Source organism: Emys orbicularis, chromosome 4 (assembly GCF_028017835.1).
Source record: "Emys orbicularis isolate rEmyOrb1 chromosome 4, rEmyOrb1.hap1, whole genome shotgun sequence".
NCBI classification, from domain to species: Eukaryota; Metazoa; Chordata; order Testudines; family Emydidae; genus Emys; species Emys orbicularis.
Window position 1 is genome coordinate 129,602,525 of NC_088686.1, and position 26,742 is coordinate 129,629,266.

At 51.1% G+C, this 26,742-nt stretch overlaps 1 protein-coding gene across 1 annotated transcript in view; it reads left to right on the forward strand.

The window, feature by feature from the left end:
• The first annotated feature begins 5,401 nt into the window (after positions 1 to 5,401).
• The window catches only part of SORT1 (sortilin 1), a 55,516-nt gene continuing 34,175 nt past the window's right edge, over positions 5,402 to 26,742 (forward strand). Inside the window, exons 1-3 of the mRNA XM_065403388.1 lie at positions 5,402 to 5,572; positions 19,032 to 19,091; positions 26,197 to 26,270. Coding sequence (XP_065259460.1) covers positions 5,402 to 5,572; positions 19,032 to 19,091; positions 26,197 to 26,270 — 305 coding nt within the window. The remainder of the gene's footprint in view (positions 5,573 to 19,031; positions 19,092 to 26,196; positions 26,271 to 26,742) is intronic.

Here is a 26,742-nt window from a genome sequence, read left to right on the forward strand (position 1 = left end):
GGAAGCCATTCTGCACCCTTGTTTGGTGCCATTGGTGACAGGGAAGGCTTCTGATGAGTCACCACACTCCATCACCCTGGCCATCGTGCCACCGTGAAATGAGCAGATGTTAGCAATCACCTTCTCTGTGCAGCCAAATTTAAGAAGGCATTTCCATAGGCCCTCGCGATTCACCGTGTTGAAGGCCTTGGTCAGGTCAGCAAACACTATGTACAGGTCCTTGTTCTGTTCACGAGCCTTCTCTTGTGTTTGCCAGGCTGAAAAAATAATGTCCATGGTGCCACAGCCAGCACCAAAGCCACACTGTGACGGAGTCAACTAGGTGAGAGACAAGCCTGTTGAGGACAAGCTGAGCAAGGATCAGACAGCAGTGAGATTCTGCGATAGTTGACACAGCTAGATGTGCTTCCCTTCCTCCTGTAGAGATGGACTATGAAAGCATCCTTATACTCCTGTCGCACCATACCCTGTTCCTATAGAACCTTGAAAAGGCTGGTGGGTTTCCTGATTAGGTGGGCACCTCCACATTTGTACACTTCAGGTTGACGCGACGCTATCAGGGTGTGGTGACTTGCCTGTGGACAGCTGCCTTTAACTTAGCCCAAAGAAAGGTACATGGGCAGCTCCTCCAGGCCAGGACACTGCGGGAGTGAATCAATGGCATTGTCAGACATAATTCAAGAGATGATCAATGTACTTTGCCCAGCGAGGAAAGAATATTGCCTTTGTCTGTGAGCAACCGGTTACCGTCGGCTGTGAGGACAGCGTCTGTACCACTGGATTTTGGGCCATACACAGCACGGAGACCTTCATAGAAAGTCTTCATGTCATGCTTGTCAGCAGCTTCCTGCAGTTCTAGAGCCTTCTGCTCCCACCACTGGTTCTTCATCAGGTTTGCAGGGTTTGGCCTGATGCTACCAGGCCTTCCTTGCTGATTTCTTATCCAAAATGTAGGATTTGTGTGTGGTGTGCATAGTCTCCACTAGCCGGTCTATTTTATGGTCACTCTCATTGAACCAGTCTTGGTGTTTCTGCCTTACAAAGCCAAGAACCTTGGATGTGACATATCTGAGCTTCTGCCTGGTTGCATCAATGTCTGTGGGAGTTCTCTGGGAACTCAGCTAACGCAGTCTCCGGTGTCTGTTCCAACTTTGCTTGTTTCCTGGGGTATTTCATGGCAGCTCATTGATCTTCTTTGGTGGTTTGTGGTGTCTTCTAGGGCACTCTGAGAAGTGTATCAACATGCTTCTCACAAGCTGATGGTCTGACCAGCATTCGGCTCTTCTCACAGCGTGGGTGATATGCACATCTTTAATGTCTTTAAACCGTACAATTATGTAATCCATCATGTGCCTGTTTTGATCTGGGATGCATCCATATTGTCTTGGCATGTTGGAAGACTGTGTTGGTAATGGTGAGATTGAGCTCGGCACACTTGGAGAGGAGTAGTTGGCTGCTGGAGTTTGACCTTCCAATGCTGTGATGGCCTAGCACTCTATTCCCCATGTCAGAACTGGCTCCCACACGAGCATTAAAGTCTCCAAAAAGGTCTGCTCTGTCACCTCAGGCGGATATGAGCTCCATATCTGCCCTAGTCTGTGGAGAACGACCATCGCCGTAAGGCCACCTGTGTGCAGAGTTGTGATTAAGGACTGCCAGCAGCATCCTCTGCCTGTCCCCATCACCACAGCATTTGGATAAGTTGATTACATTGAATGAGTTTGGCTGAACAACCAGCACTATGAATGGGTTTAAGTGAGAGAGGCTTGCGCAGAGCCTTTCCCACGCTCTCACCCAAGCAGCTGTTGCTGCGCTGGTGCAATAAATGCCACAAGCATGGCAGCTGTCATGCGTGCAAGATTTGTATTCGGAGTTGTCTTTCTCCTAGGTGAGCTGCCGAGCTGAGCTGAAAAGCCTCATCTACCATAAGCATAGTGATTGGCCAATGACTACTTATACCACACTAGTTGCCCTTATATGCCATCACAAGGTATGTGCTTCATTGACCTGAGTATTATAATCCCTGACGCTTACTAAAATCTATGGATGAAAAGTAAGTCTCAGCTCCATTTTACAGATGGGGAAAATGAGGTACAGAAGTGAAGTGACTTGCCCCAGGTCACAGCCAGTGGCAAAGCCAGGAATAGAATCTAGGTCTTTTGACTCCCGATCCCACTCTGCCTCCGTGCATATTCCTCATGGGCCTTGTTTGCAGACCTATAATCTCAAAGGTCAGTGCCACTGAAATTTGCCCATTAAAAAGAAATGTAGGATTCAGATATCTGGAGGTCAATGCTAGTGTTTCCATGGCTTGGATTAATATGATGCACAACAGCACGTTGCCTTTATAGCACCATTCTTCTCTGGTTCTCAACTGTTGTACAATTAGTCATGGTACCTGAACAGAAGAATCCTGCTGTTCCAGGAGATGGTGCTGTTCCTTTGACTTTCCTTTTCTAGGAAACAAAATACAACAAACACATCTTCCCTGGGTGAGACTCAAAACAAAGAAATGCCCTTTATATCCTATCCTAATCACCTATTTACTGGTACCAACTATCATGTGATCCTGCCATGGTATTCTAACTAAATCAAGGCTTTGTGTTCTGATCTCTGATCCCTCAGTTCTAGGGAGAAACACTAAACACTTGAAGTTGTTGCAAGTCAGCCAACAAGTCAAATACAAGTAGGGCATCTTGGAATAATAGATTTTGCTCTCTTGCCACATCCCACTCAAATGAGTTTCATCTGGGCTCTTTTTGACGCCTTCCCACAGTACTACTCAGGTGATATGCAATGCCTGTTAGGCAGTTGTAGAAATGTCAGATATTTGTCCTTATATTTTTCAAACATGAAATCCAAATGAATGCATGGAAAAATAGCATCTGTGGAGGGGATGAGACTGATACAAAATTAAGCTCTTCTCTTGCCTGCAGTCCCCCTCTCATTTGCTAGGGAGCATGGAATGAGAACAAAATGAGTCAGAAACTTCTGATTTTTAATCTGTTTGCTTTGGGCAAAGCAAAGTCACTTAACCTGTCTTCTACATAGCTTATCTCACTTTGGCAGATATCTCGCTTCCGCATAGTTATGAGGCATAGTCACTGTAAAGCTTTCAAGATGGTGAGTGTTATACAGTTGGGTTAGGAACTTTCTCCTTTACAGATATTCTGATTAAGGGAAGGCGCAAACTCCATACCTGCCTTGGGCTGAAGGGGGAGCTTTTATCTCTTTGATTCCAGTGGTGGTTTCTGAATGGTCTTACTTTCCCCATGACCCCTGCCATGGAGTTGGAGCTTAATTTGTTACAAAGCTGCTCTTTACCATCAAAAAGCACTTAAAGTTTCATGTGTGGGGGTGGAGCTGCACTTTTCAAACAGCAGCATCGCACTGTGGGAGCTGGGGTTTGGTCTCCTTGCTAGGATTCTGAGACTGCGTATGTGTGTGGCCATGATCCAACTACCTTGCATAATATTTTAAATGTGGATTTGTAAGGGCATAATTACAGCCCACAATGAAAAACATTTCAGGATGTTTATGCTAGAAGAGGGGTTATAAAGCATTGAAGAGAAACCAGTTAAACGTGCATGTCCATTTACTGACGGAGGAGGCAGAGAAGCTGAACATCTTTTCCATCCTACCTACTAAAAGTATCTTTTTTACATTCCTTCTATGAAGTGCTATATTGCATCCCTTCACTGAGTCCCCATCTCTTACTCCATCTAATTCAAACTCATTGTTTTACTAATCTTGCACCTCATATCATTTGTGCTCTCATGTCCCCTTTCTCACTAGGTTTGTTTTTCCCCATCTTCTTATTGTACTGCTCCTTTTGCTTCCAGTTTTTGGCTTCATGTCTCTGTCATGCTACTTGCCTAGGCCTGGATCAGTCACCAAGCTCCCTCTCTCTCTCTTTCCCTTTCAGTCTAATTCTCCAGCAATTTCTTCTCAGATGTCCCTAAGATCCCTGCAATGTCTTGTCTTGTTGTAGAGGGTGAAGTCCACTGGCGAAGGGCATGTGCCGTAAAGCATCATGTGAATTTGGGATTCTAGATGATTTATATTTTCCAACCTTTGCAAGCAGCCATCTGTTTAATCATACTAAATCCTCACCTGTAACTAGAAGCTGCTTTCCACTCATGCCATGGTATCACTGGGGGTTGGAATTGGTGTTACTCTTGTTCCTGCCCAATTTACCATGGCTTTGCACTGCTCAGTGGGTCAGCTACCCCTAGCATTGCTACCATGAAGCACTCAAAAAGCTTGCAATGTGATTTTTAAACCAAAGACTTTAAAAACACATTTAAAAAAAAAACAACCTTCTGCTTTTTAAGCCTTTAGAGCATGCTCTGGATTCCGCTTTCAACTTTGTCCATAACCAGGATGGTTAGAAACTTTTAAAACTACGTGATTGAGTCTCACACATTTACCTGGACTTCAGCTGGAGCTGTAAGAAAAACACTGTCAGGTGAATGGTGATAAAGCTAGCCCTGCTGGCAGGCTCCATCTTAATGTAGAATCCTAGAATGTCAGGGTCGGAAGGGACGTCATCTAGTCTAACCTCCTGCTCAAAGGGGGACTAATCCCCAGAACAGATTTTTACCCCCGTTCCCTAAATGGCCCCCTCAAGGATTGAACTCTCAAGCTTAGGTTTAGTAGGCCAATGCTTAAACTACTGAACCTGCATGGAGCTCTGGGAGGGAGCCTGTAACCCAGGACGCCTGGGTTCTGGTCTCAGCTATGGGGCCCGGCTCGAGTAGGGTGTGAGGGGTTGTACCCGTGGGGTAGTGGTGGGAGCGCGGAGCGACCAGGCTTCCTAAGGGCGCTGCGCCTTTAAATGCTCTGGGGAGCGGGACTTGCAGACACAACATTTCCAGGTTGCAAAATGGTCTGTTAAATTCAACCAATTAAAAAAACAACAACCTGCTCTGCGCATCCACTAGCCAATCAGAGAACGGTCGCGGGGTAGATTAGGATTGAGGGGAAATAAGATTAACGGTGTGTCTAGCCAATCACTTTATGCGAGGTCAGCCAATGAGCGAGGCGTTTCTGGAAGGAGGTGGTACTTGGGACGCATGATTGACAAGGAGGGAACCTAATCAGAAGGTAAAGGGTCTGGTCAGGTTTGGCCCATGTTACTTTGCTAGGGGACGGTGCGAGTGTTTGCTAGGTAGAGACGGACAGCTCATGAAGCCAATCAGAATTGTGAGGCTCGCGCGGCCACACGAACGGGGAAAGAGCTCTCAGGGAGGGCGGGACTGGTTTCCTGGAACGGAGATTGGCGTTTCCTTTAACCAATGAGAATGGCAGATGGGTGCGTGCTGCCCAATGGGGTGGCTATAGGCGGGGCGCGGCGAAGCCGGGGTCCGGGCGCTGGCAGGGGCCAGGCTGGTTAGTGGCGATGGGGCTGCGGGAGGTTGCGCTGTGGGGGACCCTCCTGCTGCTGCTGCCGCCGGGACCCGACCGGCTGGAGGGGGCCCGTGGCGGGCCGCTGCGGAGGCGGCGGGCGGCGGAGCTGGGCTGCGGGGAGCTGCGCGGGTTCGAGCCCATCCTGGGCAACAACACCTACCAGGTGCGGGGCCGGGACCCGGGGCGGACAGACAGACCCCGGCTGCGGGGGTGGGACAGACCGACCGACAGATCCCCTTCCCCCTTGCCGCCGATGATGGTCTTGCCGTGCCCAGAATAGGGGGTATTGCCCTATGCCAGCCATGCCTGCCTGGTCTTGGGGGGGCTCCCAAGCTGCCTTAGTCTTTGCCTCCTAGCAGAGCCCCAAGGACAGCAATTCACCTTCCCCCTCTTGCAGGGAGGGACCCCTTGTCTTGGGCCCCGGGAGTGCTAAAGCTGGCCCTCCCACCTTGTTTTCTAGCACTAATTGCCAGTGTCTTCAAGAAATCTCTGCATACAATAGGTATTGGGGCGGGGGGCGGCTGGTCTTTGCCTGCAGTGCACAGCCAGGAGCCGAGGGGGTTAAGTCTGTATAGAGCAGGTTCCTGCCACGTGAGTGTCTATTATGGCAAATGTCAATGTGACCTTTGGTAAGTCACTTCCTAGGTTGGTGCCTCCGTTTCCCCATCTACTGAATGGGGATAATGGAACCCATTTTGCCTGGAGTTATTTAGAGAGGTATCTTTAATGTCCGAGCACTCGGTTTACCTGCATGTGTCAGCGAAGGGCAGAATCTTAATGGCTAGTCTGTGCGCTATTGCAGGCCCACAGAGAACCCTTTAACGTTGTGTTAAACACCTCGGTGTGCCTTCACCTGAACAGTATTGTAACTTCTCCCTGACTTTCAAAGTGAGATTGAAAACTGGTCACTCTGCTGATGCTCCCGTGAGATTGTCAAGCGTCCGAGGCTCTGAGTCTTGTTGCACTTTGGTGCATCTTTGGAACTCTGCAGCAGGTGTTGAATGATGTGTCTCTAAAAAAACCCTCCCCAGTCATCTGTTAGCCACAGTTCACTGACTTGGTAGCGTGCAGTGGCTCCAAAGATTGCACCTGTATGTGTACTGCAGGAACCTGTGCTCCACTGACAATGAGCATAGGGGCATATAATCAAAACTGTAACAGGCCTTTAACTATAGCAGGGCAATTCAGTGCTGCTGTTGCATTAATAATCTGCTGTAGAAAATCCTATTATTTGGTTCCTTCTGTATCTCTCCTGTCTCTCCCTATTCCCTTTATGGCTTTAGCAGATGTTTGTTTCACTCTTGTTGTTTTTCTTTGTGGTTTAATTCTGTACCTAAGATGTATGTACCGTTTTGGGGATCCCCTGAGAGGCAGAACTGTGTCTGGCAGGCTTATCCCCCTTTCCTCTGGGGAGGGGTCTCTTAGCTGGGTAGAGTCTGAGTTAACATTTGTGGCAGTGGCTTCTCTTTCTGCATTTTTATATTTTAAACTTTTAAGTAATAGCTGAGATGCTATTCCCACAGAAGATGTGGTGTGCCAGCACTTCACCTGAACGCAGTAGCTTCTTACTACAGTGATTGAAAGAATGAGGTGGAAGATTAAGGAGATGCTGCCAGGTTTGGTAGACCTAAAATCTAATGTCCTGGTTATTTCCCATTTGCAAGGACAGCTTAAACTTCAGTCACCTACCCCCACAAAAGCTAAATGGGTTAGTCCTCTCTCTCCTAGTACAGGCCTCCCCAAAACACCGCCCCCCCCCAGCCACCTTACCAGTTGCTTACTAGCCAGGGGCTGGTAGAAAAAAGGAGATCTTAACCCCAGAAAGATCTAGGGGTACTGCACTGGAAGCCCCAGCTGCCTTCTGCTTTTGTGTAAATACTCTGTTTTATTGTTACCGCATGCTCCCAACTCACCCCCATCCTGCTTGCTTGTGGCATCCTGCCTGACACCTAGATTGTAACTCTGTGGGGGAGGGAGTGTCGTCGTAGTTACATGTCTGTCCAGCACTTAGCACAATGGAATCCTGGTCTTTGATGGGGGTTCCTGGTTGCTACTATAATATAGCAACTGGGAAGGGTCCTGGGATTCTTATTATTGTACTATCACCCCCCCCCACACACACACACACACACACCTGTCTCAAATAGGTGAGCTTCCTGGCTGCTTGGAAGGGCAGAGGTTTCCTCTACTCATCCCACAGAGCCTCTGGGCTGCAGCAAGCCGGGGAGGGAGTGTGACTATTATTCCCCTTCTCCCCCAGGAGCAGCTCTAGTGTCTGCCTCTGCTTTTAGCTTTCCAAATTAGCAGGTGCTGGGAGAAAGAGACAGATTCTAAGGCTAGAATTGATGATCCTGGTCAGTTTTGCCTACTGGCCACAGCATTCTCAGTGCTATTGTTAATCTCAACTGCTCTTGTTAATTTCATGCTGTTGCTTGGCAAAGCTATGAGCAGAAGCAGAGGCACTGTCTGCAGACTTGGGAACATAGGCACTGCATTGATTTACATGGAATTCATATTTGGGAAGGTTTTCTTTGCAATCATAAGGACCAAAACCTTAGATTCTGTAGCGAAGCCTATCACTCACTAGTAAACTGACTTGCCTTGGGTAATTGGGTTTTAAGCCCATTTCATAGAGTCATAGAATATATGGGTTGGAAGGGACCTCAGGAGGTCATCTAGTCCAACCCCCTGCTCAAAGCAGGACCAATCCCCAGACAGATTTTTGCCCCAGATCCCTAAGTGGCCCCCTCAAGGATTGAACTCTCAACCCCGGGTTTAGCAGGCTAAATGCTCAAACCACTGAGTTATCCCTCCCCCCCCATGTCTATCAGCCTCTTCTGTACCTGATGTAGGATCAAAAGTTGGGATTCATTTGCTTACTCTTCCTGACATGTTGGAGGTATTTAGTCCCAGTGTAATGTTACATCGTTTGTGGGTGCTTTATCCTGCCTTTGTGGTGGATGGGCCCTATGGTATAATAGTATTCTGCAGTGTATCTGCTGTCATCCTATTGTGTATGGAGCTGAGACTTAAAAACCTTCTCTGGCTTCCTTCCAGGGATCGCAAAGCCCTTTACTAACACTGAGTTTAGCATCCCAACCTCCCTGTAACACAGGCAGTTTTGTCCCATTTTATAGTTGAGAAACTGAGGCTTAGAGAGGGCTAGTGTCTTGCCCAAAGCCAGTATATGACAGAGCTGAGAACAGAGCCCATATATCCTGATTCCTGTTTCTTTGCCTTAACCCACAATCCCATCCCCTCTCTCCTTCAGCGCATAGCTTCTGTGGGCATGTAAAAAGCACTTAATGTCTAAAAGAAACAGGCTGTGTCAGAAATCAGCATTGGGGAATAACATGGTGTCTCAGCACAGAGAAGAATATGAGCATTTGTTTGCTAGGACTGGCAGTGTTTTGTCCTAGACATCTGCGATAGAACAGATCGTGTCTGCTGGAGACAAGAGAGCAAGCCATAGCTCTTACATTTTTATTATGGGCCTCTGGACTCCTGAAGAGGGAGTGAAATCTGGTATCATCTTACACAGCTCTCAGCCTCTGTTTTTGTTTAAAGAACAGGAGTACTTGTGGCACCTTAGAGACTAACAAATTTATTAGAGCATAAGCTTTCGTGGGCTACAACCCACTTCTTCGGCATTGGGGGTAGGTAGGATGGGGGCTGGAGACTGGGGGAGGGGGCGTTGGGGGTAGGTAGGACGGGGGCTGGAGACTGGGGGAGGGGGCATTGGGGGTAGGTAGGACGGGGGCTGGAGACTGGGGGAGGGGGCGTTGGGGGTAGGTAGGACGGGGGCTGGAGACTGGGAGCGAGGGAAAGGATGGGGGGGCTTTGGGAGGGAGCTGTGTAGGTAGGGGATCTGAAGGAGCTAGGGCGGGAGGGTCTGAGTGTATGGGGGTATTGGGAGAAGGTGTGGGGTGAGGAAGACCCCACTGGCTCTCAGCAGGCAATGCAGAGCCAGGCAGGATTTTGCTCTGGCGGTTCTCAAAGTGGGCCAGGACCCCATTTTAATGGGGTCGCCAGGGCTGGCTTAGACTTGCTGTGGCCTGGGGCCAAAGCTGAATGCATCCGAAGAAGTGGGTTGTAGCCCACGAAAGCTTATGCTCTAATAAATTTGTTAGTCTCTAAGGTGCCACAAGTACTCCTGTTCTTTTTGCGGATACAGACTAACACGGCTGCTACTCTGAAACCTGTTTTTGTTTAGTTTGCTCTCCCCCAGCCCTTGAAGGTCCTCTCCTCCCAGTGTCTCTGCTTTATGCTTGAGAGGCCCAACATCTCAGCTATGACTGTGTGTGTGTCTGTGGGGAATATAGTCTGTTCCCCATTCCCCATGGAGGGGAAAGGATCTGTCAATCTTCAGTCCAGGGAGGCCTGGCTGGAGCAACTGAAGTGCTGCTCCCTAGTTGGCCAAGTCAGATGACACGAGACACTCCTTCCATCCCCTCCTTGCGCAGGCCAGCTAAGGTAACTTCCCAAACCCTCTGCAGATTGCTGCCTGGCTGCTCTGTCTCACAGCAACGCTTCTTCCTGGGATTCTCGCTATACTGGGATGTCAGTTCCAAAGCTTCCAAGCAGCCGTAGGGGTGAGGAGAGGGCCAGTGGGTTTAATTCTGTTGGTTGCTGGGGTTTCCTTCTCTGATCAGATGCTGAAACATGTGCCCACACGTGGCTGCCTCCTGAAGGGTTTGAAAACTTCCTAGCTCAGGAGTACACCTGCAAATCCAGGGTGGGGGTGAGGCTAGCATCAGCCAGTGTGCTGTCCTGCCTTAGCTGCCAAGTTAATGCATAGCACCTGCCAGCTGGCTTGTGGAATAATAGCAACTCCTCCCCCCTTTGCAGGCGTTTCCTCTGGGTTAAACATGCCATATGGGCAGACCTGTTTGGGTCTGAAGTGTTTTGTTGCCTTCTATGTAAGAGGCAGTGTGGCCTAGGGGGCTACGCATGGGACTGCGAGGCAGCAGCTCTGGGGTTTCCATCCTAGCTCGGACACTACACTGGTTTATGCCTTGTGTAAGCCAACTGAAAGTGTTGCAAAAAAACCCCACTGCTTGCAATGCTTCTACCTTACAACACTTCCATGTCTAAACACAACAGTATTTGGGGGCAGTAAGGGAGTGACGCTTGAGCTTCTCTGAAAGCTGTGGCCCGGACATCATAGAAGGGAGCTGTGCCGCATGCTGATGCATCGCAATGGTTTTGTCAGAAACCATGTGGCTGTGGGGACAAGTGAGATGGCCAGTCGCTTCATGCCATCGCTGTCCCTGGAGCAACACTGGGTAAAGCTGCTTAGCCTCTGCGCCTCAGTTTCTCTACTGTAAAATGGGAGGCTACCTCTACCATTAGGGAGGGATATGGAAAAATCATTGATGCTTGACGAGCAATTTGAAAATAGAAAGTGTTAAACAGCTGGGGAATGTTAAACTAGAGGGGAAGTTCTCAAAGCGATTTGCCCTGGATTTGGGAAGCTTTCTGCCTGCAATCTCTTACCTACTCGGTGGCATTTTGGGTTGCTCGTTGGCAGCCTGGCAAACAGCTTTTCTCTGAAATAAAACGATTCTTCCCCTCTAAACAGGGTGAGGTCCCAGTTCAATGTGAAGAAAAGGGACTTGCTGGCAGCAGAAGTGGGCCCTGCTCCAGCTCTGCTCATGCTTGAGGACATTTCATTTATTCTGTGTTCAGAGCAGCAATCGCCCAAGCGTTTCCCAGCAGAGCCTGCATTTCCGGTTTATAGAGACCGTGTTGACCAGCGGCACGAATACTGCTCTGACGGTGGGAAAGTGGGAGAACTCTCTGCTGTCCTGCTTGGTCCCTGCTGCACTGTCAGCCTTTTGCACTCTTGTCCGAGCTTGAGCCATGCAGGGCTGGGTGGCGTTTTCTGCCCCACTGCCTCTAGGTTTGGGAAGACACGATCTGTGATGAGAGGCTGGGAAAGTCAAGTTCTGAACTCCTCTGGTTTCCAGTGAGGGATGTTGTTTTGCATGATCAAGGGCTGCAGATGCAACCAGCCACGCTTGCTGTGTAATTAAGCTGAAGAGGTGGCTTTGCTGAGTGCCGGACCTCTCCAATGGCAAGGGACAGGGCACCTGGATAAGGAAAGGCTTAAAATAAAATTCCTAGCATTCCGCCTTCTCCTTATCGACCTGCCAAATGGAATTTAAACAGGCGGTAATGAATACCCAGCAGGGATGTAGTGCTCCCATTCTGACGCTTCCAGAGTGCTTTGTAGAAATTGCGTTGGCTGCTTCTGGGGTGAAGCCCAGCAGCTGCCAAACAGCCACGCTGCTCCACAGTTTGGGAAAGCAATGGAGAACCTTGTATCTAACAATGTAGTGGGTGCTGGGATTGGATGAGAACACTGAGGTTAAAGATTCTACTCTTGAGGAAAAGAACTTGGAGGTCTCTCGTGACCATAGGTAGTCTGGCCCTTGCATTTAGATCTTTCCAGAGAGGAAGGATGGTCCAGTGGTTAGGGCTCTGGCCTAGGACTTGAGAGACCTGGGTCCGATTCCCAGCTCTGCCACAGACTCCCTGTGTGAGCTGGGGCAAGTCACTTAGCCTCACTTTGTGCTCAGTTCCTCATCTGTGCAATGGGGATGATAATCACTGAGGAAGATTGGAAGGTGCCCAGATAATGGCAGTGGTGCCATCTAGGTACCTTGGATATCATATCAGAAAAATGGCTCCTATAGCATCTGGATTTTCATCAAGGATGTTTCTTATCCAACTACAGCACAATCTGAGCCTGTGGGGTAGATGTGGGCTGTGGTTAGACGGACAGGGTCCTCTAGATTCAGACTGATCCAGTAGGTCAGCCTGGTGAGTTTCGTTGGCTGTTGGCAGGTCTTGGGCATTACTATCCCCTGTATTACTGTACTGGATATACTCTACTGCCCCCCGTCCTGTATTTTGCATTTCAGGAGCTGGGTGGCTTGTTTATGTGTAGGGAAACATCATGTCTCCCAGGTGACTGGGTGGAAAGCTGCTTCTCGCTCTAGATGTATTGCACAGTCTCCTGTTAGCACATGTGGCGTGGGCGTGCTGGGGTATATGTCAGAACGTGGCTGTGCAGCTTTCAAAAAACCCTTAAACCTTGGCAGAGCGCTGAGTAATGGTGATGCCAGACTGCAGAAGCTGGGAACAGATGCTAATCTCAGTGTCTCAGAATCCCGGTGTGCTGACAGCTGCATTTCAAAGCATGATCCCTGTCAGGATAAGATACCGGGTCAGGAAGGACAGAAGAGGGGCTCTTCCCTTCCAAAAAGCAAATCTTAGCTCAGTCATTGGAGATTTGAGACCCCTGTGCTCTCTGCCAGATCTACCTTCCTGCTGCGCTGATGGAAGGGGCCTGATGTGTCAAAGGCTCTTAATAAAAAGCCGCGGTGACATAAGTGACCCATACTTCGCACGGTTTGGTTCACCATAGGGGTGACTTTTTTTCCTCTGCCCTTCCCAGGGAAGGGGTCAAGGTCCCTCCTGTTCAGCCACTGCTCCAGGATTTGATGGCATTGGTACATGCTGAACCTGAACCCAGCCTAGCTCTCCACATGGTGTGATTTGTTGCCTCCTGTCCGGTGCCTCCTGCGCTAATACGCACTGTCTGCTCGTGCTCAGGTGTATTGCAAAGGCCTCCGATGCCTGCTGGGCTTTTCTCTCCTACCACAAATGAGGATTTAAAGTCTTTGCACCGCTGATCGTTTACTGGAGGAAGTGAGCACTGTCAAGGCACAGAGCGGAGAGAACCTGACAGGTCTCGTCCCTGCCTAGCGTTTAGTGCTAGATGGATGCTCTCTAGTTGATCCCCAAGTTCCTATCCGCCTTGGAATCTGTGACAGAGTGAGCCACGTGAGGGCTTGTCTACACTGGCACTTTACAGCGCTGCAACTTTCTCGCTCGGGTGTGTGAAAAAACACCCCCCTGAGCGCATCAAGTTTCAGCACTGTAAAGCGCCCGTGTAAACAGTGCCCCAGCGCTGGGAGCTGCGTCCCTTGTGGAGGTGGGTTTTTAGAGCGCTGGGAGAGCTCTCTCCCAGCACTGTGCCGTTAAAGTGCTGCCAATGTAGACTAGCCCTGAGTTCCCCTGTTCCCTCAGCTGTGATCTGAGGGAAGGGATGCTTGGGCTGCATGTGTGCGGCATACAATCCCCCTCCTCGGACGGGATGAGTACACATGGCTGCTCTATGCCAGCTGGCCCTGTGGGAGCAGCCGGGACCCGTGCTGGGTGCTTACCATTGTCCCAGCTTGTCTCCCGGGAAAGAAACAAGGGAAAGGTTGGCTGGTGGTGGGGGATGGGTGGGAAGGAGTGAAAACTGGGTTAATGCTTTCTTAATATGGATACTTGGCATTTCTGTAGTGCTGGTCACTGAAGGATCTCAAAGCAGCTTGAACGTCAGTGACTATCTCTCCTTTTGAGACCCTTTCTAGAGACTGGGGAGAGCTGGAAATAGGGCCCAGGAGTCCTTATTCCCAGTCCCATTCTCCAGCCTGCACAGGGATGTGGTAGGGGCACAGGAAGTGGTGCTGCGGTCCGAAGGGGCACTCTAATACTGGAGCTTTCCTGGACTGCTCCCTCGGCTGTTCCTGAGGATAGCTCCATTTTCACTGGCGGCTTTTCCCCTTGGCCCAGCCTCCTCGTCCAGTAGGGGAGCTGTCGGACACAAGTCGTTAACCTTTCCTGTGACAAGTGGAAGCAATGGGCATTCTCACGGCTTTGGAAAATGTCCCTATTTCACTAGATGTCGTATTTGACGTTGTGGGTTGTGAAGATGCACAGCACATCTGGGCCTTTATTTTTAGCTATGCTCTTATGAACATAACAGGGTCAAGTCATCTCTAATAAGATGTGAAATATTAAACACAAGGGCATTTTTCATACTAGTTTTGCCAGAGATTCTCTTCAAGCTTCTACACACGAAATTGTTCCCCGCACACGTGGCATGCTTAGCCAGAGCATGCTGCTGATGCCTCCTAAGCAGCAAGGCTCAGGCTCCTGTCATCACTGTAATCTCCTTCTCTAAGCACTGTTGATAATAGAAGAGCTGATCAAATGGACACTTCTGCTTTTTTTAAAAAAGCACAACAAAGCCTGTCTGTCTGTCTGTAACCCCTGTGTGTCCTGGTCAGTTCCCAACTGATGTGGCTAGCTCCTAGCTCAGCGGTTTGCAAACGTTAGCAACCCGAAGACCCACATTTTGATTTCAAAATTTTCATGGACTCCCAAGTCAGCTTCTGTTTTTCCCCAGGGGTGCTCAACCCCCACTCAGCCCCAGGCCCCACCCCTTCCCCCAAGGCCCCACCTCTTCCCACTCCTGCTCCACCCCTGCCACTCCTCTTCCCTGCCTCTGCCCTCCCCTGAGCACGCCCTGTCCCTACTCCACCTGTTCCCTCCCAGTGCGTCCTGCACACTGCGGAACAGCTGTCCAGCAGCGTGCAGGAGGCGCTGGGAGGGAAGGGAAGGAGTTGATCAGTAGGGCTGGCGGCCCCGGACATGACTCGCAGACCCCCAGAGGTCCACGGACCCTAGTTTGAGAACTGCTGTCCTAGCTCCCTAAAGCCTTCCTCTAATTGCAGTTGGATTGCACTACCTTTTATGCCTTGACCTCTGCCGTTTCTCTGGTGCTGTTGTGTGAGCTCTGCATGGCTGGGGCTGTTTGTGTGGTGCTTAGCAAAATGAGATGCTGATGTTGGTTGAGTTCTCCAGATGCTACCGTAATGCAAATAATAAAAAAACAGCTGCCATGTTCCATCCCAAAGGTGGCTGCATTTCAGTGCCCTGGGAAGAGATCTCTTCATGCCCCTTACCTGTACACTGTCATGTTGAGGCTTAGCTGTTAAACACTCTGTGATCACTTATAAAGTGCAAAGTAGCTTTCCTTCTGCCTCCCTGAGGGATAGTCAGTGCTGAGGGGAAATGCATTTGAGTTGCCAGCATCTGTGCTAAGGAGCTATGTGAGTAAGCAAGTTTTGACTGCTTAAGAGGAGTGTCTATTCTGCTTCTAGTCAAGCAAGCCCTGAATCCGCCCACTAGCCTTCTAGCATGGTGATGTTCCTGGGTATGCCAGCCTCTCTCATGCAGACAGCTCCTCCTGCATTTAGACAGCAAACTCTGTTGCCACCTTTGTGCTGCTGCAGATGCCACTCCTAGAGTTCCTAGTTCAGCACCTGCACCCCTGCTGTGGGCCCAAACGTCATCTCATAGGAGGTGGGAGGGCTGCTATCCACAGAGCCCCTTCTAGCTGTAAGAACTTATTGCAATGTACCTGTGATTAAATGCTAAGCCCATCTTTTCCATTTCTGCATGAAGAGGAGCTGTTAAAATCATCCTTTATCAACAGAGACTGAGCAGCGGGGGCTACACTACCATGAAGCTTGGCTACTTATGGACTGGTAGGCCAAAAGCACGAGGTCTTTTACACTGCTGTATAGCAGCGTGGCCTCCTGTCTGTCACGTGGCTGATTTGATGGCCTCATAGCATGAGGCCTGGCGAGATTAAAGCACAACTTAGTTCCTAGAGAAGCAGAATCTTCCCGATCTCGCTTGGCTGAAGTGGAGGTGGGTTTAGAAAACCTGTTGGGATTGTTGGGTGAGTGTGCCATGGGAGTGACTCAGTGCTCTCAGCAGAATTGTTCCCCATCTTGCGTCAAAGCAGAATCTTTATGTAACTGTTCCTTCCTGGGAGGAGGGGAGCGAGGAGGTGGATTTGCCTGGGGTTGGGGATGGCTAGGACAGTAATGCAAAGTCAGCCTCCGTGTTTGGAGGTGGCTGGTAGCGGGCAGTTTTTTGCCAACCATTTGTAAATTTCCCCCGTGGGTTTCCTCACACTCGAAGCCCCTGTGTTGTCTGGATTACATTCACTTTGGCATGTCTGTAACCTCCGCTGGTATCCCCCATCCCATCTGTCATGCAAGCAGCTAATTTACATTTTTTCCATTTTTCAAATGAGATGCTAATAGGTGTCTCTCAGATGAATCTGATAATGCTGCACTGACTCCCGGGGGGAGGGGCACAGCTGCCCTGACTTCTCTTCCCCTTTCTGCAGCTCACAGGTTCTGCTCTTTGTCTGCACTGTACCATACCCACCACTCTGACACCGATGTGTCGCTGTATGCCATGTATGTCATTTCCTCTTTCCTTCCTTTGCTTGGAAAGTCCCTCTGCCTCCCCCTCTCATCCAGAACTTTCCTCCTTCACCTGCCTCGTGCGGCTGGTGTAGGCTGCTGCCAATCCCTGGCTGTGGCAAGTCCCACCTGTGTCTCCATGCCTCTCTCCTTGTCTGCTGAAAATCCCTCCCCTGTCTCCCAAAGTTCCAGATCCCTGCACTCAAGCACATCATCAGCCACTTCCTGCACACTCCAAACAGTGAGACTGCATCAAACTCCACACTTGTTTTTGGGTCCACTTCAGAGTCACCCAGGCTAGTGACTCTCCAAGGGCTCGCTCCAGCCCACTTCTTGGATTTTCTGTCTACTCCTCTCCTTGTTTGTATAGCATCAGCTCTCTCTGGTCCTTCATGCCATCCTCATTGTTGGTGCAAGAGCCTTCTCCACGGCCTCCCTGTCTTCTTTCGTCTTCCTTCTGATCTCCCCAGGAGCCTGCCTTTTGCACAGGTCTGGCATAGCTCAGTAACCGTGTTGGCACTGCCCCGCCCCTGCACTACTGAGGCCGCAAGGTGCCCATGGCTGTGAAGAAACAGCATTCTGCACTCTCCCCCAGGTATTCCCTGGGTCTCTGCTCCCCTCCAGTGAAGGTAACTGGACACTTGAGGTTGAAACTGGTAGTGCTTCTCCTGACGCAGTCAAGGTATTCAGGGCCTCTCACAACAGAGCATTACAAGGTCCCAGGTGTATTTCCATGGTGACTGTCTGGCCATCTCCCAGGTCTTGCCTGTAGAATGCTGGGATTCCTGTTCTCAGATGCACAGGTATATCGGAGTCACCGCTCTGGGAGGGGGAAAGGTTTCTCTGCCTGCAACCCAGATCTCGGTTTATGTCCTATCCAGCTCAGCCATTGATCTAGGTTTTTATGGCGTAAGTGCTGGCTGAGCTGTAACATGAAGAGCCTCAAAATGTAGTGAGATTGTGAACAGATTATGAGGCAACCTTTGAGACTGCAGGGCAGGGCACTGATGGCGTTCATTGTTCTGCTCAGGGGACTATTTGCATTGCCAGGTTCCTCCTTGGCACTAACATGGTGCTAGCTAGCCAAATCCCAGCATCGCTGCTCTGCTGGCTTCGTCTCTCTGGTGTCCCTCTGGGCTCTTCAGGCCAGGTCCAGTTTGTCTCCTTGCTTAATGGGAGCGTTCTGTGCACCTTTTGCTGTGGTCCTGCCTGGCACGCAGCAGGAGCTGTGGAAAGTATCATCTGGAGACAGATGCCTTTGCAGGGTGGCAGGGCTGCGCTGTTTACTCTAGTGCTCGTGATAAAGTGCACAGCCCAGTTTTACTGCTCTGCAAGGCCAAACGAACGCACCAGAGTGTTTGTCGGCATGGTGCTGCTCTTACGGGTGACTAGTTATGTCCAACAGGAGAAGAGTCCAGCTCTGCTTAACTTTCACCCATTACTGGCCCTCTGGGTGGGGATCCTTCTCGATGCCAACTGGCTGCTGGGGAGCTCCCTGATACGAGAGGCGTTGTTAACTCATGAGGGTGTGAGATCTGGGAGCAGTCTGTGCTGCTCACTCTTGTGTTCTCCCAGGACTGGATTAGAAACCGTCGCAGGCCTCGTGATGATGCTTGTGGGGCTCTGGCTCCAGGTTTAGCAATGAAGCCCCATTAGGTGAAGGTGACCACACCGGGCAAGCATCTGCACTTCAGCAGAACCAAAAGTGAAATCAGCTTCCCCTAGCAGAGCTGCTGTCATGCACGTGTGTTCAAGGGCAGACACAAGGGGAACCTGACTACGCTTTTTCCGTATTACAATAACTGGCTGATGAGTATCAAGTGCTAAGGGGAAAGGCCCCAGGCCCCCGCAAAGCTTTGGGGTAGAGACAAGATGGCTCTGTAGTTCAAACGTGAGCATGTCAGCCCCTTGGAGAGGTGGTCAGTGGGGGTTGAACTTAGCACCTTTGACCCACAAAGCTTGAGTTCTGCTTTGCTCTGCCTGCCCAGCACAAGCTGCCCAGCGTTCCCTGAACTACCAAAGGGGCAAGGTGGTATTGAGAGAGAGGACTCGGGACACCTGCCCATGAGATCTGCCAAGGAGACAAACTCTGTGTTGTCACACGTAGGGTGTGTGGCAAGAATCCATTGGGCATTTCAGCAACATCCCACGTAAGGGGATGTGTGGGGGTCAGTGAAGGAAGCCACCTGAGGGAGCATGAAGCTGGGGACACAGGGGTGTCTCCTGGCTTTACTGATTCAGCAATAGACTGCACAGGAAATCCCTAGCGACCTATGGTGAGAGTGGGGGAAATGCCAGTGGGCCAGACAAATCTTGGCAGGCAGCTGGGTGGTTATTACTGCCTTGGGATGGTGTGTGTAACCGGGAGGTACTCCATCATGCAGATCAAATTCCTCCTGATCCTCTCCCCTCTGGTGACAGAAGGTAGAGGGGCTTGTTGCCTGATCTGGAGTGTGGGGCGCAGAAGTTTGGATGTGACTCCAATCTTTTTCCTTGCAGTATGTCTTTGATGACTTCAGCGGCACTGTATCACTCTCCTGGGTTGGAGACAGCACTGGAGTAAGTAGTGCATTTGATCTGAACTGGCTTTAAAAGGTAACCCTTCTAAATGACGGGGCAGCGATGGGGGTGGGCAAGCCGGAGAGGCAGCTGGGAAGCACAACTTCGCTTCCTGGAAGCAGTGTTCACCTTGAGCACAAGCATTCCTGAGTATTGGACACTCCCAGTGTTCTGCGCGCCCAGACATTTAATCCTGCCTGAGAAGGTCCCCAGTGGGGGCTGGTCTAACACTCCAGCTAGATCACTGTAGAAGCCACTATAGTTAAAATGGCACGAATCTACATAACCTACAGCAGGGGTGCAGTTATGCTGGTAGAACAGTGCTTAAACTGGTATCGCTTATTTAGGTCCAGTTCCCGGAATGAGCTACGCCGATAGAACACCTTTATCCTGATGTGTCTGTGCCACCCCGGAGGGTTGCATTGCTTTTAACGATCTGTTTCCAAGCGAATTTGTTAAATCAGTACAAACCTGCATGTAGACCAGCCCGAGATCCCTTCTGCAGAGGCTGCTGGAGGCCACGGCTGCCATCATGCCAGCAGGGTCCGCTGCCCATTGGCTGCTGTATCTAGCTCTGTCTTGCTCCGGGGGGCCCAGCATTTAAATACATAGAAATAAAAATAAACATTTTAAAATTAACAACCCCCCCATCTAAACTCTACCACACACACACCCCTACCCTCTGGGGAGAGGAGAAACCGCAGGCAGCAGACATTGGTGGAAGATACCCAGGGGTGATGGCAGCACAAGGGTTGATACAGATTAGAATGGGAGCATTGCATTGTATGACCCTGACGGGCTGGGGGAGCTGCACCCTTTTGCTCTGGTAAGAAATGACCAGCAGGCCAATGGGGCTCATTCCTTTTGAACTAGGGATGGAGGGTTTACGCTGCCCCATTGTTAGCCTTGGGGGTGGGGCAGGGATAGGTGCTGCCTCTTCCTTCATCTGCTGCACTGAGAGACGGCCCGTGGCCCATTGGTGCTAAATCCATCTTGAAGTCCCAGCATCTCCGAGAGCCCAGCTTCCAAAATAGATGCCTTATTTGCAGTGTGAATTGGAAGTTGAAGCTAGACAAATTCAGACTGGAAATAAGGTGTAAATTTGTAATGGTGAGAGAACAACTGACCGAGGGGCATGGTGGATTCTCCGTCACTGCCCATCTTTAAATCCAGATGGGAAGTTTGTCTAAAAGATGGGCTCTAGGAATGATTGTGGGGCAGGTCTCTGGCCTGGGCTATGCAGGAGGTCAGACTGGATGATCACAGTGGTCCTAAGTTCCCCAGGGCTGTGCAGGTGCGCAGCCACAGGGGCCTATACTGGAGAGGAGAGAGGTAGGGGGCGTGCAGGGCTGCGGCGGGGAGAGGCGCCTCTCCCCCAGCCATGTTCTGCTGCGGCAAGAGAGGGCTGGGGGGAGTCCTCTCTTCCCCAGGGCAGCCTGCACCCCAAACCCCTCATCATAGAATCATAGAATATCAGGGTTGGAAGGGACCTCAGGAGGTCATCTAGTCCAACCCCCTGCTCAAAGCAGGACCAATTCCCAACTAAATCATCCCAGCCAGGGCTTTGTCAAGCCGGGCCTTAAAAACCTCCAAGGAAGGAGACTCCACCACCTCCCTAGGTAACGCATTCCAGTGCTTCACCACCCTCCTAGTGAAATAGTGTTTCCTAATATCCAACCTAGATCTCCCCCACTGCAACTTGAGACCATTGCTCCTTGTTCTGTCATCTGCCACCATTGAGAACAGCCGAGTTCCATCCTCTTTGGAACCCGCCTTCAGGTAGTTGTAGGCTGCTATCAAATCCCCCCTCATTCTTCTCTTCTGGAGACTAAACAATCCCAGTTCCCTCAGCCTCTCCTCACAAGTCATGCGCTCCAGACCCCTAATCATTTTTGTTGCCCTCCGCTGGACTCTTTCCAATTTTTCCACATCCTTCTTGTAGTGTGGGGCCCAAAACTGGACACAGTACTCCAGATGAGGCCTCACCAATGTCAAATAAAGGGGAACGATCACGTCCCTCGATCTGCTGGCAATGCCCCTACTTATACAGCCCAAAATGCCGTTAGCCTTCTTGGCAACAAGAGCACACTGTTGACTCATATCCAGCTTCTCATCCACTGTGACCCCTAGGTCCTTTTCTCCAGAACTGCTACCTAGCCATTCGGTCCCTAGTCTGTAGCTGTGCATGGGATTCTTCCGTCCTAAGTGCAGGACTCTGCACTTGTCCTTGTTGAACCTCATCAGGTTTCTTTTGGCCCAATCCTCTAATTTGTCTAGGTCCCTCTGTATCCGATCCCTACCCTCTAGTGTATCTACCACGCCTCCTAGTTTAGTGTCATCGGCAAACTTGCTGAGAGTGCAGTCCACACCATTCTCCAGATCATTAATAAAGATATTAAACAAAACCGGCCCCAGGACCGACCCTTGGGGCACTCCGCTTGAAACTGGCTGCCAACTAGACATGGAGCCATTGATCACTACCCGTTGAGCCCGACGATCTAGCCAGCTTTCTATCCACCTTACAGTCCATTCATCCAGCCCATACTTCTTTAACTTGGCAGCAAGAATACTGTGGGAGACCGTATCAAAAGCTTTGCTAAAGTCAAGGAATAACACATCCACTGCTTTCCCCTCATCCACAGAGCCAGTTATCTCCTCATAGAAGGCAATTAGGTTAGTCAGGCACGACTTCCCCTTGGTGAATCCATGCTGACTGTTCCTGATCACTTTCCTCTCCTCTAAGTGTTTCATAATTGATTCCTTGAGGACCTGCTCCATGATTTTTCCAGGGACTGAGGTGAGGCTGACTGGCCTGTAGTTCCCCGGATCCTCCTTCTTCCCTTTTTTAAAGATGGGCACTACATTAGCCTTTTTCCAGTCATCCGGGACCTCCCCTGATCGCCATGAGTTTTCAAAAATAATGGCTAATGGCTCTGCAATCTCATCCGCCAACTCCTTTAGCACCCTCGGATGCAGCGCATCCGGCCCCATGGACTTGTGCACGTCCAGTTTTTCTAAATAGTCCCGAACCACTTCTTTCTTCACAGAGGGCTGGTCACAGTCTCCCCATATTGTGCTGCCCAGTGCAGCAGTCTGGGAGCTGACCTTGTTTGTGAAGACAGAGGCAAAAAAATCATTGAGTACATTAGCTTTTTCCACATCCTCTGTCACTAGGTTGCCTCCCTCATTCAGTAAGGGGCCCACACTTTCCTTGACTTTCTTCTTGTTGCTAACATACCTGAAGAAACCCTTCTTGTTACTCTTAACATCTCTAGCTAGCTGCAACTCCAAGTGTGATTTGGCCTTCCTGATTTCACTCCTGCATGCCTGAGCAATATTTTTATACTCCTCCCTGGTCATTTGTCCAATCTTCCACTTCTTGTAAGCTTCTTTTTTGTGTTTAAGATCAGCAAGGATTTCACTGTTTAGCCAAGCTGGTCGCCTGCCATATTTACTATTCTTTCTACACATTGGGGTGGTTTGTTCCTGCAACCGCAATAAGGATTCTTTAAAATACAGCCAGCTCTCCTGGACCCCTTTGCCCTTCATGTTATTCTCCCAGGGGATCCTGCCCATCTGTTCCCTGAGGGAGTCAAAGTCTGCTTTTCTGAAGTCCAGGGTACGTATTCTGCTGCTCTCCTTTCTTCCTTGTGTCAGGATCCTGAACTCGACCATCTCATGGTCACTGCCTCCCAGGTTCCCATCCACTTTTGCTTCCCCTACTAATTCTTCCCTGTTTGTGAGCAGCAGGTCAAGAAAAGCTCTGCCCCTAGTTGGTTCCTCCAGCACTTGCACCAGGAAATTGTCCCCTACACTTTCCAAAAACTTCCTGGATTGTCTATGCACCGCTATATTGCTCTCCCAGCAGATATCAGGGTGATTAAAGTCTTCCATGAGAACCAGGGCCTGCGATCTAGCAACTTCTGCTAGTTGCCAGAAGAAAGCCTAGTCCACCTCATCCCCCTGGTCTGGTGGTCTATAGCAGACTCCGACCACGACATCACCCTTGTTGCTCACACTTCTCAACTTTATCCAGAGACACTCAGGTTTTTCTGCAGTTTCATACCGGAGCTCTGAGCAGTCATACTCCTCTCTTACATACAACGCAACTCCCCCACCTTTTCTGCCCTGCCTGTCCTTCCTGAACAGTTTATATCCATCCATGATAGTACTCCAGTCATGTGAGTTATCCCACCAAGTCTCTGTTATTCCAATCGCATCATAGTTCCCTGACTGTGCCAGGACTTCCAGTTCTCCCTGCTTGTTTCCCAGGCTTCTTGCATTTGTGTATAGGCACTTAAGATAACTCATAGATTGTCCCTCTTTCTCAGTATGAGACAGGAGTCCTCCCCTCTTGTGCTCTCCTGCTCGTGCTTCCTCCCAGGATCCCATTTCCCCACTTACCTCAGGGCTTTGGTCTCCTTCCCCCGGTGAACCTAGTTTAAAGCCCACCTCACTAGGTTAGCCAGCTGCTGGCGAAGATGCTCTTCCCTCTCTTCGTTAGGTGGAGCCCGTCCCTGCCCAGCACTCCTCCTTCTTGGAACACCATCCCATGGTCGAAGAATCCAAAGCCTTCTCTCCGACACCACCTGCACAGGGGAGGATGGACGAGAACACCACTTGCGCCTCAAACTCCTTTATCCTTCTTCCCAGAGCCACGTAGTCTGCAGTGATCCGCTCAAGGTCATTCTTGGCAGTATCATTGGTGCCCACGTGGAGAAGCAGGAAGGGGTAGCGATCTGAGGGCTTGATGAGTCTCGGCAGTCTCTCCGTCACATCGTGTATCCTAGCTCCTGGCAAGCAGCAGACCTCTCGGTTTTCCCGGTCGGGGCGGCAGATAGATGACTCAGTCCCCCTGAGGAGGGAGTCCCCGACCACCACCACCCTCCTCCTCCTCTTGGGAGTGGTGGTCGTGGAACCCCCATCCCTAGGACAGTGCATCTTTTGCCTTCCAATCGGTGGAGTCTCCTTCTGCTCCCTTCCCTCAGATGGGTCATCTAGTCCACTCTCCGCATTAGTACCTGTAGAGAGAACATGGAAACGATTGCTCACCTGTATCTCCATTGCTGGTACATGGACGCTCCTCTTTCTTCTTCTGGAGGTCACATGCTGCCAAACTTCTTCACCATCCTTCTGTTCCTGCTGCGCCTGCTCTGAATCTTCAGAACATTGTGGCCGTAGAAGCATCTCCTGACGTCTGTCCAGGAAATCTTCATTTTCCCTTATGCAACGCAGAGTCGATACTCGTTTCTCCAGACCTCGAACCTTCTCTTCCAATATGGAGACCAGCTTGCACTTGGTACAGACAAAGTTGCTTCTGTCCTGTTGCATCCCTGGCCCCAGCCCAGAGCCTGCACACCCCAACCCTCTGCCCCAGCCCTGAGCCCCAGAGCCCACACCCCCAGCCAGAGCCCTCACTTCCCCACACCCCAACTCTCTGCCCTAGCCCTGAGCCCCCTCCCGTACCCCAAACCCCTCATCCCTGGCCCCAGCCCAGAGCCTGCACACCCCAACCCTCTGCTTCAGCCCTGAGCCCCAGAGCCTGCACCCCCAGCCAGAGCCCTCACTTCCCCACACCCCAATTTTCTGCCCTATCCCCGGCCCCACCCCAGAGCCTGCATCCCCAGCTGGAGCCCTCACCCATTCCCGCACCCCAACCCTCTGAGCCCCAGAGCCTGCACTTCCAGCCAGAGCCCTCACCCCTTCCCGCATCCCAACCCTCTGCCCCAGCCCTGAGCCCCGGAGCCCATACCCCCAGCCAGAGCCCTCACCTCCTGCACCCCAACCCTCTGCCCCAGAGCCCGCACCCCCAGCAGGAGCCCTCACTCCCCCACATCCCAGCCCTTTGCCCCAGCCTTGAGCCCCCTCCCATACCCCAAACCCCTCGGCCCCACCTCCGCCACTCATCACCTCCATATTGGTGCACAGAACAAAATTCATTCTGCACATGGATGTAAAAAATTAGCGGGAACATTGCAGTGGTCCCTTCAGGCTTTGGGATCTATGGATGCTCCTGGCATTTGAGGAATGGGATGGTGCTGAGCCGTGCTCTTGTGTGACTGATGCCCATTAGAAGTGTCTGAACATGGAGCAAGTGAGCTGCTGCTAGGAAACCTTCACAGCCAGGACTGCTCGCTGAGCAACTGCCGTCGGAGGGTTTGTCTGTAGAGCTATCGCAAGGCGGCTGCTCCTCCAACCCCTGGAATTGACCCTCTAAATTACAGCTCCAGGCAGGGCAGGGCTCTGCTGTCTTTATCAGGCAGGGCAACCTACACTCCCGTGGGCTCCTGCAGGAAAGAACTGCTGAGGCAGCCAACCTCCCTCACCCTCATCAGACGGCCACTGCGTCCCGGACAAGGCTGGTTCTCGCAGAGCAGCTTGGAGGCTCAAGCCCCTATCTGAAGTTCTTGGCTCAAGCCCTGGCAGAGTTGGCTCAGCTCCTCAGCCACCCCTACGTGTGGGCCTGCTGGGCGAGACCTTACATCCCAAGGTCTTGTCTGGGCTGTGAACATCAAAGATCCCTTGGCTCTTCTCATGGGAGGAATGGTTTGTCCTCTTCTCATGGGAGGAATGTGCTGTCCATAGCTTGGTGCCTTCCACCCTAGAAGTGGCTGCATGTTGGGAGGTGAAGGTGCCGTGTAACCCTATAAGACCATCCTGAGATACTAGCTCATGGCATTTGCTGCCTTAAAGACATTGGCATTGGCTGTTTCTTGAGGAAAGGTGGGTTGAGCCAATAACCTGCCCCTGGATTTGGCTGGAGGCCAGATGACTGTCTGATAGCCTGTGATTTGGGGGTACCTCCCCAGCAGACTCGTTTCCTGCCCTGGCAAATACAAACCTTTTTGGCCAGCGAGTCCCTGTCTTGTTAAAGCCGTTCTCCCTGGGAGAAGCCACATGAGAGGGGTAAGAGTGGGGTGGAGGGTTGGTCAAAGCACTAACTGACTGTCCTGAGGTGGGTATTTAAGGGGTTGTCAAACCCCTTCTCAGGGTCAGTAAATCCAGTGGAGGGGGTGAGCTGAGGGCTGCACTCGCAGGCTGCCTGGGGGAGGAGCTGCTAGTGAGCGCTCCCCAAGATTGACGCTCTGGTCTTCTCTTTGGCCAGGTTATTCTCGTCCTGACCACATTCAAGTTACCGCTGCTGTTCGTGAGTTTCAAGCAGTCCAAACTCTACAGGAGGTGAGGCCCCCAGTGCCTGATGCATGCAGCTGATTTGATTAACTCAGTGAATTGGTGAGCTGCATTGTCTGGCTATCTGACCTGATGCCGCAGCTCGCTCTCTCGCTCGCGGGAGGCCAGCCGTAAGCGTGGCGTACCCACTGGGGGAGGAGTTGGAGGGAGGCTGAGCTGCCAGGAGGCTCAGGCAGCCTCCTGGGGTGTGGTAGGGGAGGCAGGGCTTCTAAACTGGTCACCCCAGCTGACGAGTGCTGGGCTGCCGTACAGGAATGGGAGATGCCTCGAGTGGGGATAATTGCCAAGGGCTTGGGCGTATCTTGCCTCTTCCTCTGATGTGCCTGGGAGAGTGTGAGGAATGCAAAGAAACTCTGCCCAGCCCAGTGGGGTGGGCGTGCTGCAGGGGGACAAGAACAGCTCTGGGCTGCTCTGGGAATCTGGGTGTTCAGTTGCTGAGACCGTTTTCATGCCAGTGAGG